The sequence below is a fragment of the Lacerta agilis genome, chromosome 1 (assembly GCF_009819535.1).
Source record: "Lacerta agilis isolate rLacAgi1 chromosome 1, rLacAgi1.pri, whole genome shotgun sequence".
Classification (NCBI taxonomy): domain Eukaryota; kingdom Metazoa; phylum Chordata; class Lepidosauria; order Squamata; family Lacertidae; genus Lacerta; species Lacerta agilis.
This window is the reverse complement of record NC_046312.1, coordinates 76,892,658-76,906,106: the sequence shown is the minus strand read 5'-3', so window position 1 is coordinate 76,906,106 and position 13,449 is coordinate 76,892,658. Positions and strand designations below refer to the sequence as shown.

General features: G+C 40.3%; 1 protein-coding gene across 1 annotated transcript in view; it reads left to right on the top strand.

Annotated features, from left to right (window-relative positions):
- PTDSS2 (phosphatidylserine synthase 2) overlaps positions 1–12,840 on the top strand; it is a 47,788-nt gene extending 34,948 nt beyond the window's left edge. The window contains exons 9-12 of the mRNA XM_033156375.1: positions 1,852–1,966; positions 2,961–3,106; positions 9,538–9,723; positions 10,530–12,840. Of these exons, the coding sequence (XP_033012266.1) occupies positions 1,852–1,966; positions 2,961–3,106; positions 9,538–9,723; positions 10,530–10,674 (592 nt within the window). The 3' untranslated portion in view covers positions 10,675–12,840. The remainder of the gene's footprint in view (positions 1–1,851; positions 1,967–2,960; positions 3,107–9,537; positions 9,724–10,529) is intronic.
- The last annotated feature ends 609 nt before the right edge of the window (positions 12,841–13,449 follow it).

Here is a 13,449-nt window from a genome sequence, read left to right as displayed (position 1 = left end):
AATAGCTTCTTGCTTGATTGGCTTCATTCACACAAAACACTAAGTCATGGCTTAGTCTTAATCATTTGTAGTTCAACAAACCATGAGTCGTCCATCTCATAGCCGAGCAAACAAGTAATGGATTGTGTCTCTAAAGCTTGGTTTGTTTTCCAAACTTCTTGACTCATGCCTGAGCAAGGCTGTTTGGTTCAAACATAATGTCAAATCATAGTTAAAGCAAACCATGGTTCATAAGCCAACAGCAAACAGTGCCTTTGCATTGTGGTTTGTAGTCAAAGAAAAAGCCTTTGGTTAATCTGCAGGACTCCAAGCCAATGGAGTCATACATTCCTGGGCCTCAGAGAGATTAGTCTGACCTTGACCAGGGCCAGGGCCTTTTCGGCCTTGGCCCTGGCCTGGTGGAATGCTGCCACAAGAGATCAGGGCCCTGCGGGATTTGACATATTTCCGCAGGGCCTGCAAGATGGAGTTGTTCTGCCAGGCCTTTGGTCAGGGCTTAGCCTGCCTCCCCTTTTCTTTTTGTATAAGAATTAATGTGAAAGAGGCCTCCCAGCATTCTCACAGGCCCATATAAGATCAGCATAAACAGTTGGGCCAATGAGCACTTACTGTTCCCAAACCTAACCCTGCAGAAAGCCATCTAATTAGACTTTAATTTGATTTTGACCTGTTTTTAGGAGGTAAGTCAATTATTGTTTGATTTTATACTAAAGTTATATATTTGATGTTAGCCGCCTTGAGCCTGACTTCAGCCGGGGAGGGTGGGATATAAATAAAAGTTGTTGTTGTTCAAGCAAACCATAGTTAGGCTGGACAAATAAAGACCACATTGTAGAAAAGAACTATGGCCAAATTGCATTCTGTAAAGAAAAATTGTCTAGGAGCCATATGGGAAATCTTTTAATTTAGGATATGTACCACTTTTTCTCAAATGGTCTAAATAAATGTGTATTGACAATTAACCATTAAAATAATGATTCCAGTTTTAACTAGAGGGATACCTAAGCTCAAATCATGTTCACTTCCAAACAAATCCATACTAATTATTGATTAGTATGATTATAGCAATACAGGAAGTAAGACAGTAATCTTGAAATATGAACAAAAATTCACTTATATTTGAAGCAAAGTAAGTTGATTTTGTATAACTTAATAAGCAATTTATTCAAACCTTTCTGGCTTAGCTCAAGGACTAATATCTAAACAAAGTTAACTGTCGGGATTTTCCCAGGCTCAGCTCAGGGTGGTGGAAGGGCTCTCTGGATGCTACAGAGAGCCTCAGTCCCACCTGACTATGCTACTGCACTTCCTCTTCCAGCAGGGGAGACAGCGATGTCTCCAGTAGGGAGGGGGAGGCAGCCCAGGGAACTGAGAGCCGAGGCTCTGGGGATGTTGGAGAGACCCTGCACTCCCCTCACGCAGAGGGAGAGGAGAGAGACACGCCATTTCCGTCACCCCAAATGCGTAGAGGGGTGAAACGAAAAGAGGGGAGGCGGGGATTTCGTATACCAAAGCTCTTACGTTGGGGTCAGAACTGGAAGGGGCCACTTCCGGATTCTGCAGACGGTTGATACAGACATGAACTTTTAAGCTTTGCAGTGTACATAGTATGCACAATAAAACTATTAAGGAACGGCTGGAGTTTTGCCTGGTTACTCATGAGCAACCATCCAAGGACCTTACATTAACAAATCCACCAAATTTATTCCCATCATCCTTGAGCTGTAGTCCTGACTATGGAACAGAGTTTTGGGCATTTGAATAGATAGTGAAATAAAAATCATAATTTAGTAACTTGTGACATGGTTAATGCAACACTTTTCATGAGATACTTATGATTTTCTCCCTCAGAGGAAAAATGAAGAGAATTGCCTTCCAATTCACGCCATACAGCTGGGTTAAATTTGAGTGGAAGCCAGCATCCAGTCTTCGCAGATGGCTAGCAGTCTGTGGTATTATTTTTATAGTAAGGACCACTACTTTCTTGTAGCTGCACCAAACTGACATAAGTGTTTAGAATTCTTCTTGCTTTTTAATATTACAAAGATGGAGTTCTCAAATTCTCCCCATGTCAGAAAAAAGACTCATTGTAAAGGGTAGAGTTTATTTAGCAGCATGCCTATATTTATCCCAGGAGCAGGGCAATTGTAAGAAGTAAGGAGAGAAGAAACCATCTGCACCAATAGCATCTACAAGTATCTATAAACTGTGCAGAGTCTCCTAATTTATAGCAGGGGTTGCTATTTCATTTATTATAAGCCATTTTGGCCCAGTTAGTGTGTAACACTAAGCCTAAACCATGGCTTAACGTTAATGAGCAAATGTGTGGGTTTCTGGAGAAAAGACTGCAACCTCCTCTGGTCTTGATGCTGTGAGCTAAGCCATGATTTGGTTTAATATTGCATCTGAACCTGGGCTTATGGTTTATCTTGCTGCAGACAAACCTCAAGGTATAAGCCATAGAATAGAGCCTGGCTACAAGTCATTGTTTGTCTGGAGTGGGATAAACCACAAGCTTGGAATTAGGCATAACATTAAACCAAGCTATGACAGCCCACAGAAGCACCAGGACTAGAGGAGCAAAATGGTTGTGATGTTCTCTTGGGGAACCTGTTCAGTGTTTGGCTTAACATTGAGTGAAACTAGGTTTTTGGGTGTGGCAGAAGTGGGGTAAAATTTTATTAAGTTCCCTGTTAATACCTGCCCAGGGAAGCCAAGAATATGCTTCCCCATTGTTCCACTGTTGTATAGCTAAAGACAGAAAGATGGCCACATGTGTGGTTCTCTGATTCTGAAGTAAGAGAAAGTACCTCCTTATTACTTCTGGGTGAGGAATACCACTCTTGTAAGGTACTGCAAGTATATTCAAATTCCTATACTCAAAGATTTACAGCATGCTATAGATATGAGTAATTGGAAACCACCTGAAATTAAGTGATTGAATGGCACATGTCTGTCAGTTTTTATTAGCAGAGTTGAACACTTTTTACTTGAAATTCGTCTTGTGGATGCCTCCAGAACACTATCTGGTCCTGCTGCGGCTTGTCTTTTATGTGAATGTGGGAGGTGTAGCCATGAGAGAGATCTATGACTTCATGGATGATCCGTAAGTGGTTGCTCTTATTCATGCTTATTTGCTTAATTTTAGAATTTGTGAGAATTGCTGCATTTTAGTGGCAAAAATATTAGGGCAAAGGATGGATCTGTCTGCTGCTGCTACAACATCTGTAGCCTTGAGAAGAGTTGCAGTTTTTTTTTATTTTCAGACACGAAATATATCATTGTTTGCCAGTTATATGCTTTGGATTGCAAATGTCACTTTGCTGTGTGCTGTCCTCAAACGTTACCGCACAACAACCTGAAAATATGCTCATGATTCATATTAGCTTGGGCACAGTTAGCTTTTGCATAGGACAGCACTTTGAATGGCCTTTTCTAAGGGACTGAATGATTGAGGAAACAGCTGTGTTTGGAGGGTCTAGCCATAAGACCCTTCTTGTTCCTTGAGATTTTCCAACAGATCTCTTTAACGTCCTATACATCATTAGAATTTTATAAATGTCTGCCCTCGCATGGCAGTGCATGCACCAAACACCTGCCTGATTAGAGTTTGTTCCTTCTGCTTCATTGTTTAGCAAACAGTAGGACCCAGATCCCTTAGGTTGAGTTTGGTTTTGGCTTAGTGGTGCTGGAACAAACTGGCTGATCCCACCACTTAAGCTTACTGTTTCTTCACTGACCAACACAAAAAGTGTCTGTGTTCAGAATCTAGGGTTCCAATACTTTATGAAGATCAGTTTCACTTGCAAGTCTTTGAACTGGGAAGAAGGGCCCGTCCTGATTACTTAGTCGGATTTCAGCACATTCAGCAGTGACAGGCCATTCCCTGCCCCCTCGTGTTGGACCTACTGAGTTGGGATGTACTTCCTGCTTTAAGGTAAGAAGAGGCCTCCGTTTCTCATTAGTGAGCTCCTCTCCTCAGCACCCTGGCCCATCTTCTAGTCCTTGTGTTTGAGTTGAAAAAAAACATCTTGTCTCTTGTTCTTCTGCCCTCTGTTCAACTACATGGCATAACATTGGAACAGGGGAGCGTCATAAGTCATCAGTGCCTCATTCACTGTGTTGCCATTCTTTGCTAATTCAAGATACAGAAATTGATGACTACATGCAGCAAAGAGAGCCATCATGAGTTACAGATGAACAATATTCTACTGCTTGCTTTTCTTATTGCTAAAGTGATAGCACATCCCAGTTCTGCTGATGTTCCAGATCCATATGAAGTTAAGAAGAATTTTCCCACTCTCACTATTACATTTTTCGCTGATGAGAATGTTGGAAGCAAAAGAACTGTCTCCATAACTGCTTTTTTTCCTCCCTAAAAGGCATCTTTTCAAACACAACTTATATAATTCTCTGAAAAATCTTAGCCTTTTACTTCTTTTCTGATACGTTTTATGAGGAAGTCAGAATGGACTGTATCCACAAAGCCAACCATATACTGTGAGCAGTAAGATGGCAGTGCCACTTAACAACTGAGGAGGCTTGACTTAGAGCTTGAGGATTTCTTCGCTGACAAAATGCCAAGGCAGTTTGGACGTTTGAACTTTCTGGGAAATTTTTAAATGGCAAGATACTTGTCTAGAATCCCTGATTTCTCTTTGAAAATCTTTACCGCTTGTACCTCTTTCAGAACGGCTTCCGTTCTTGGTTATGGCGGTCAAACATTTCCTTAAAGGTCCCATGCTTCTTCTTTTATCCCTGTTGATTTTCGGAAGAAAACAATCATATGAAACTAGTTGAGTCACTCATTTTTGCTTCTCTGAACATATCAGAAAAATTTAAGGACTTCGGATTGGTTTTACATTTTGATTATTTTAACAATCTTTGGCATAGCCAAGATCAAATTATTGATTTAAATACTTAGGTTTGATTCAAAGCGTTCTAAAGCTGTCTGGCAGTGGAGTCCATCACCAGCACACCATATAAGCACCAGTGCGTAGACTGTTTTAATTGTCCTGACAGTAAAATAATTCTGTGAAATATGAACAATAGCACTGACGTTCAATACAGCAATCAAAGGCAGCTCTTTGTCAATAGATACAATTCTTTGTCATTGAATTCTTCAAGTTTGGTTGAATAAATCTCCCTTGCCTTTCAACAGCACATTGTCTGTAAGGCAGGAAACCTTCCACTGTTGCTGCTTCTTAGTGGATTCCTTATTGATTGCATGCTTTGTAGGAGATGGAGAAGAGTAGCTGGTCTGCCTCCACAATCAGCTTGTCAAATACATGGAGACAGGTGTAGGGGGCTATTATCCTGAATTTAGTCAAATATTTTCATCATGTTGTATTAGAGTGGTACTCAAGTCAGTCCAGAACAATCTTGAGAAATGAAGAAGGAAAGTTAATGACAAGCTACAGTCCATCACAGAACAGAATAACCTGAAGTCTCCAATATGGATCAAGTAAACAACTGGGACTTTCAAGGATCTCATCTTGAGTACACTTTGGCCAGGTGTTGCTGTTGATTATATATTAAATTTGTATACACGCTTCATCTGAAGATCACAGAGCAGCTCACAACATAAAAATACAAAATGAGAATGCAAAATACAGAATAAAAACAAGAACAAACCAATAACATCCCTGCCACAAACACATTTAAAAGCACACGATAATTAGCCCAAGGCCTGGTTAAAGAGAAGCATTTTCACTTGGCACATAAAGATATATAATGAGGGTGCCCAGTGAGCATTCCACGAAAGGGGAACCATTGCAGAAAAGGCCCCTACTTGTGTTGTTACCCTCCAGACATCTCACGGAGGAGGCACACGAAGAAGGGCCTTAGACGATGATTGCAGGGTTTGGGTAAGTTCATATAGAGAGAGTTTGATTTGCCCTCTACACGAAAAAAGTTGTTGGAATGAGATGCAACAGCACTCCCCCCCCCCCCCCGGTTCTCTGTAAATTTAGATCTTTTCCCAATAGTAGAGCAGGAAATTAAAAGCCCAAACACTCATATTGTTGCTATTCAGTACCTTTCTTTTTTCAGGCAGACAATGTTGACATGGTCATCGCTACCCCTTCAATCTCAAATAGCCTTTTAGTGTTCCTTTTCACTATTATTCTGCTCTTCATCTCTTCCCCCAGTTCTTCCATGCACTTACCTATGGCTACCATGATTAAGTTTCACTTTGCAGTTTGTCGTGCTGTGTTTTGAAAAACATGGAAAACTGGATTGGGAAGATGGGAGGAAAGTATTGGTGTCATTCCCTCTGGATTATATAAATAATGCACTGTTAAGGTTATTTTCAAAGAAAAAGGTCAAGAGGAAATGGAATCAAAGCAATTTGATGTCAGTGGTGGGTGTGTTAATCCTAGATAGCTAGCTGATGGAAGCAGGTATACCAGTGGTGGAGTTTTGGTTGGTCTTATCTCTTGGAAGTATCCATTGGGGTTCCTGACAAGTTTTGTGGAGAAAAGTTGGGACCATAGAAGTTTCCCTACCTGATTCAGGCCTAAGATCACACATGGTTTACGATCCTTGATATTAAAAGCATGAAGTGAACTGAGGACAAATCAGGATGCTAAGGTGAAACCTAACAACACTGGGAGTATAAAAAGTCCTATTATTAGTATTTATTAAATTTGTATACTGCCCTATACCCACAGGTCTCAGGGTAGTTCACAGGATAAAATCACAATATAAAAATATGTGCTAAATATGAACACAGGCCATCACCACATTTGAATTGAGACCCATTTCTTTTTATGGTAAGATACTTTATTCAGGGGGACGCGGGTGGCGCTGTGGGTTAAACCGCAGAGCCTAGGGCTTGCTGATCAGAAGGTTGGCTGTTCGAATCCCCGCGACGGGGTGAGCTCCCATTGCTCGGTCCCAGCTCCTGCCAACCTCACAGTTCGAAAGCACGTCAAAGTGCAAGTAGATAAATAGATACCGCTCCAGCGGGAAGGTAAACGGCGTTTCCGTGCACTGCTCTGGTTCGCCAGAAGTGGCTTTGTCATGCTGGCCACATGACCCGGAAGCTGTACACTGGCTCCCTCAGCCAGTAACGCAAGATGAGCACTGCAACCCCAGAGTCGGACACGACTGGACCTAATGGTCAGGGGTCCCTTTACCCTTTACCTTACTTTATTCAGGTAGTTGAGAAATAGTCAGATTACAGTTTGTTAGAGGCTGCAGAGACCTGGGAGTTCTTTGCCCCTCTGCTGCATTGCACACCAAGACTAGATGTGAGTGGTATGGACTTGTCCTGAATAGTATTTCCTTTTCTAAGAGTAAATGGGTGGGTTTTCTCCCATATGGGTTCTACCTGATCACACTATTCTTGGTTGATGAAGGTTTTCCCCCCTCTTGCCTACTGTGGCTTACTCATGTCAGATTTTTTGGAGCTATCTCCTTTGCAATCTTCAGACCAGTCTAGTTGCCCCGACAATGCTTGCAACACATTGCAGCTTGGAATCTAGGGGCTGACCTGTAGAGAGCCAATCTGTAAATGACAATCTTGCTTTACAGTATTCTTGTGCAAGGTGGGACGTCTTGAAGGACTTTTTAGTGCCTTCCAGCTCTGTCATATCTGACTGCACATAGGTAAGGGCCTTATAGTAAGACAGACTACTGAACCAGCTAATTTGGTGTTGCCTCATTTGCCTAGCAGAAAGATCTCATGTAGAGGTTTTTCTCAGCGATAATATCTGAGATCTTTCATCTGGAGTTACCAGGGGTTGAACATGGGTCCTTATATGTGCAAAGCATGGCTTAGTGATAGAACACATGGCATATTTCTTTTTCCACTCTCTAGAAATGGACATGAAAATGCACTGTTAATCTAGGGTAGAAAAATCTCCAAGTGTTGTCTGGAATACCAACTAGATTTGTATCATTTGTATCATTTGTACCTGCAGTCCTTCTTATTGAGATATGAGATAGCTATGGGAGACCCTGTTTCTCAATTTTCAGTGGATATTCTCAAAACTTTGAAAATGCATGTTCTATCCTTCCAGTGCTATCTGGATGCTGATACATTGCAGTCTCCTTGCTCCATTTCCCTGGTTGAAAACTTGTTCACCACTGTCCTATGAAAAACTAGCTTTTCCTTAAAAATTGTCAATCCAGTCTGTTTTATTTGTGATTGTTCTTCAATAGTAAATCTTAATCACTTTGGAAATCCTGTACTGGTAGACAATATTTTAAGAGGCAATTGAGAGTTGCAAGATTTTGAAAAGATTGCTGAATTCCTTTTTTTGCAGACTGCATTCATGGCTATATAGATATTTTGAAACACCTAATATATATGTTTAAGCCATTTCCTAATGCCCTGTGTGACCATGAAACTGAACACAATAAAAGCCAGGTGTCATTGTCGGTCCATCAGCTTCCACGAAGTTCTGTAGAACAAAGTAAATACTTTGCAATCTGGAACAGTTGAGATGTCAAAAAACCTCTGTCTCTCATGCTTGATTCTGGGATCACCAGGGACACAGGGTCCACCCAACCTCAGTGGCATTGCTTTGTGTATGTTTTCACTTTCCTCCATATAAATGATTGGTGTTCATTCCAACAGAGAAAATATATAGTATTGCCAGCAACCCTGACTAGCTGACCTGGCCACCATCAACAGGGACTTAGGGTAGGAAAAACAGAACAGTGCTGCTTCCCACCCTGCTGAAGGTGGTTCCAGTGTATAGAAAGAAGGGAGAAATACATTTCTGGTGTATTGCCACCAATATCTGGATTTAAGAGGAGGGAAGACAGCACTGTAGAGAACTGCCACTTCTCTGTGTTAAACACAGCTGCAGAGTTGGGGCTGTGAAAATTAATCATCCCACTCCACTCTTCCACAAATGGAGGAAATACTTAGTTTGGAGATACAGAGGACAGGCCAGATTTGAAAAATCGTGCCCTGTCTGAAGCAATGGTAATCATTGTTTGTGGAAGGGAAATGTCCACACACACCCAATGGGCAACATTTCAATGCTAGTAAATAGAATAAGGGCAGTAAGGATTAACTTTTCTTGCTATAGCAGTAGCTATTGTTTAAAAGTTTCATTGTGTAGATTTTTCCAGGAAGTGTGTGTTTTAAGGCAACAAATACTGGATGTGACTTTTTATTTCCCACTGTAGAAACAGATAACTTGGGCATGCCTCTTGAAGAATTTTGCTGGAGCTTATTTTGTTAGAGCTTGTCACTTCAAAGTTCATTTGCTCTGTCATGTTACTGAACAATAAAGTTCTGCTTTGTAAATAAGGGGAAATTGCATACTAGATTGTTTACTTGTCAACTGTTAAGCCACACAAAATTGCTATATATTTTTTCAACCTTCAGTGGTAGAAATTAGAAGGGCAGTTGTTAAATTAAATTGTATCTTCCTTTTTTTTAATTGCTGAAGAGTAAAGCTATTATATAGTATTATGTGGAATATGGTCTTGTTATTAGAGAAGTGCGTATTCTGTTTTTGTTTTGGAAATACCATTTTGAATGTATATCTATGCACTAATGCTGTTTTATTATTGCAGAAAGTTCTATAAGAAGTTGGGTCAGCAAGCATGGCTGGTTGCTGCTATCACAGCTACAGAGTTCCTTATTGTGGTAAAATATGATCCCTACACCCTGACATTATCACTTCCTTTCTACATTACTCAGTGCTGGATTCTTGGAGTCACACTTGTGCTTATTTGGACAGTGTGGCGCTTCTTTATTCGGTAAGCAAGGGTTGAATTCCTCACACTGATACACCAGGCGTCTTCCCACAGTGCTTGCCTGGGCATATACTGGAACTGGCTCACTGCATGCATTTTCTCCCTTTCTCCATTGCTGCAGGCTAATTCCTGCTCCTGCCACTTTGCGTAAAGCCATTAGGCCAGAGTCAACTAAACAGTTGAGATACTGGAAGCCAGTGCAACTAGTGTTGCTGTTGCAATGGGACTTTTCCCCACCCGTCTCTCCCTACACATCTGTACCAAAAAGGCAGGGTGTTTGTATATGTCAGGAGAGTCCCCCAGAACAATGTACGGGGGGAAGACTGGAGATTTTGTTTTTTGTTCTGTTTGGCAGACAGAAATGCATGTGCTGATGGAATGGTTGTAATTGTGCAACATTGAATTCCACCCTTTAGCTCTAAATCTGGGGAAGAAATTGGGAGCAGCTGCTTGCACTATGGAGAAACTGAATTGATTGTGGCAGTTTGCTCCTTGTTTTTTAGTAGCTGGACAGTTGGAACTGATGGAGTTTATAAAGAAGGGGGGAAAGCAGATTTGTGTGCGGGGTGGGAAGGATCATCTCCAAATCCTGAATATTTACAAGGCTATTGTAGTTGCTGTAGAATTATCACTTTAGAACTAGGAAATGCTTAATGTTTAGCTATAGCCAAACTCTGAGTTTGGTCATATAATTGCCTCATCCAGGGAAATGAAAAGAGGAAACAAAAGGACTGAGCTTTTTTCTAAATTTGTGGTGTTTTTTCCCCCCCTCTGATATTTTTTCTAAAATGTATTTGTTTTATTTCTAGAAATATCACCTTACGGTATAAAGAGATAAGAAGGCAAAAGCAAGAACATAAATATGGGAAGGACAATTCTTTAAGCAATGGTGATGGACATCCTGTACTGGCAGATGAGCACAGTGGGAATAAACTCAGAGAGAAAGAACTTTGAACTTGAGTAATGAATTAAGGACTGAGAGAGTTATTTTTCTTGCAAGTTTAACCCTCCCTAGTTTTGTAAGTTTTGATGTTTTCTCATGAGTGAGAATCCTTTTGGAAAAGGTGCCACCTAATCTCTCTTGAGGAAGGTGTTTACAACTAACGTTAGAAGCAATGCTTCTCCCAAAAGGGGAACTCCACCTAAGTGTGTTATAAATGTTTGTCATCTTACAAAATGGAGGATTAAACAGGTGCAAAGGGAATCTTAGTAGCCTCAGTTCTGGAAAACCGTGGCTGTTTGTGGGGCATCAGGAAAACATTTTATGGAATAATTATGTGCACTGTGAAAAACAGTTTGGTATTTTCCGCTGCAACTACCTTGGACTGTGGTACTAATATGTCCTCATCCATTCATTTTCATTCAACTATTAATACAATATCAACAAAATAAATGGAGAGATGCAATTGAAGCTCAAGAACAAACTGCATAACTTTGCACAATATACTATTGCAAACAGCTCTTGGGGGTCCTGGATCTAGTTGCCTATGTCTCAAAGCAAAGGTGCATTACCTTGAAACAGCCTGCTAGTTTTATACTGCATTCTCTTGATACCAAATACCTCTTCAGTTCATATTTATCCTGGTCATTCTTCTTAGGCCAGAAAGTTTAACTTTCCTGTCTGTTAGCTAAATAGAGCAAGTGAAGGCTATAATGAACGTGAAAAATATTTAATCCACCAAAGCCGTGTGTTTTTTGCCTTATTTTTCTACCACTGAGCTGGTTTCTCTCTTGCCTTGAGTCTTAGGACCGCCCCGCCCCCTCAGTTGCACATGGCAGAGCATGTCATATGATCATCCAGAACTGTCTTGTTACTTCTAGAGTTTAAGCTGCACTAGATAAGGTGGAGTTATATTGAGGCAACTGCAGTGTGCACAATCAGCCACTATATGCTAAAAGGCTACTGCTCATGAGAGCCTCCAGTCCAAGAATTCTGGCTGTCTTATTTGTCATTTGCCTCCTAAAACTCCATTGAACAAATGGGAGTTCATGTTACAAATATCTTCTCTATAATTAGACTTGTCATAGGAATGGGTTTCACATTCCTAAAACAGTTGTGTGAATTTTCTCCTTAAATGTAACACTAAATATTAAGAAAATAACACTGTCTTAAATCTGTTGAAACTTCTGGAAATTTGCTTTGAAGTAAATATAAGTTAAAATGTTAGCCCTACCCTTCTCTCTCTCTCTCTCTCTCTCTCTCTCTCCTTCTCCCCCAATAAAATCTCAAAAATGCTGCGGGTTAAAGCACAATGCACAGACCTTGGCTTCATTTCATGTCAATACTTGAATGGGAAAACAAGTCTGCCTTTGCCTTGTTTCTACAATGACACTAATGTTCTTTTCTTAAACAATAGACACTTTTAGCAGGGCAAAATGAAAAAAAAAATATTTCCATATAAATGAATCTTTGAAAACTCAGAAAATGAAGTAATTTTTTTAGCATATAAAATGAGTGAAGGAACTCTGTTTCATGATGATCAGAATGAGAAAGATCATATGAAGCTTATTTCTTGATTTGTGCAAGATTTACTGCTGTTAAGTCACTGAATGGGTGATGTTTATAATTAGGATTTATCTGCTGTTCAGTAATAAGAAATAATATTGCTATAACTAGGCATTAACAGACATCTTAAAAGAGCAGGTGCTGAGTTGAGCTGGTACATAAAAACAAGCCTCTCCCCACATGGAAACAGTAGGTTTTTGAAGCTGTTCAGGTTAATTTTGTGCCTGTTTTGTGAACTGACTAGAGGTAGTACCAGTGTACCTGTGCTAATGTGGCCCTAGTTTTTCAAGGCTTGCATAGGCATATAGTCCATGTCTGTTTTTGTACTAGTAAACTCTGCCCCCTTGTAATTTTGTATTGTAGTGTCCTCCATGTATTCTGGTGGTAACAAGTGCAATGGGGAGAACGTGAAAGGAATTTTAACTTTTTGTTTTTTGAGGAACCAATTGTGTAAAATTTGAAGTATAAGAGGAGGGGAAATGGTTTCCCAGATTGAAGTTGACCTCCTCTTAAAACATTACTTTTGTACTGATCTTTATGTTCATTGAATTATTGAGTCTTACAGTTATAGTCTGGATAACTGAACAGATGTAATAAAAGGTTGTTTGCTGGTGTGTCCTGAATTACAAATTTTGTTTTGGAGGGGAGTGGGTTCTCATTGACTACATAGCTGTGATTTTCCAAGGGTGATGGAAAAGCCTAACTCATTGAAGAGTTATCAGCGTGGCTGCACTAAAAGTAGATAATCAGGAACATTCTCTTAACTTACCCAAGGTTTAAATAGGCACATCTAGGCCCTTTTGGTTTTAAGGGAACATGGATCTGTATTGCACCAAATTATTCAGGAATATCTTTAATTTCCTGTGGAAGTAAAACAAAATGGTTACAGATCAAATCACATTGCTTGTTCATAAAGCTGGGGGGGGGGGCAATAGACAAGGAGAAGTTGATTCATTTAGACTTTCCATTAAGCATGAAAAGAGCTTTCAGATTTTTCTTCAGGCTGCATATGTCACACTTGAAAGATTGTTAGCCTAGAGATATGGCCGTAGTGCTGACATTACACAAGAGGCTCACTGCCAGTTCTTTCCTTCCTGGAATATCAGTTTCATAATCTGTGAGGTTGAGAAAACCGGTTATTGACCCCTCCTTCTGAGTTTCTGAAATCTGACCTCTGGCTGTGAAAGTGCAGTGATGCTTTCTCCCAGTGTTCTGTCTTCCAG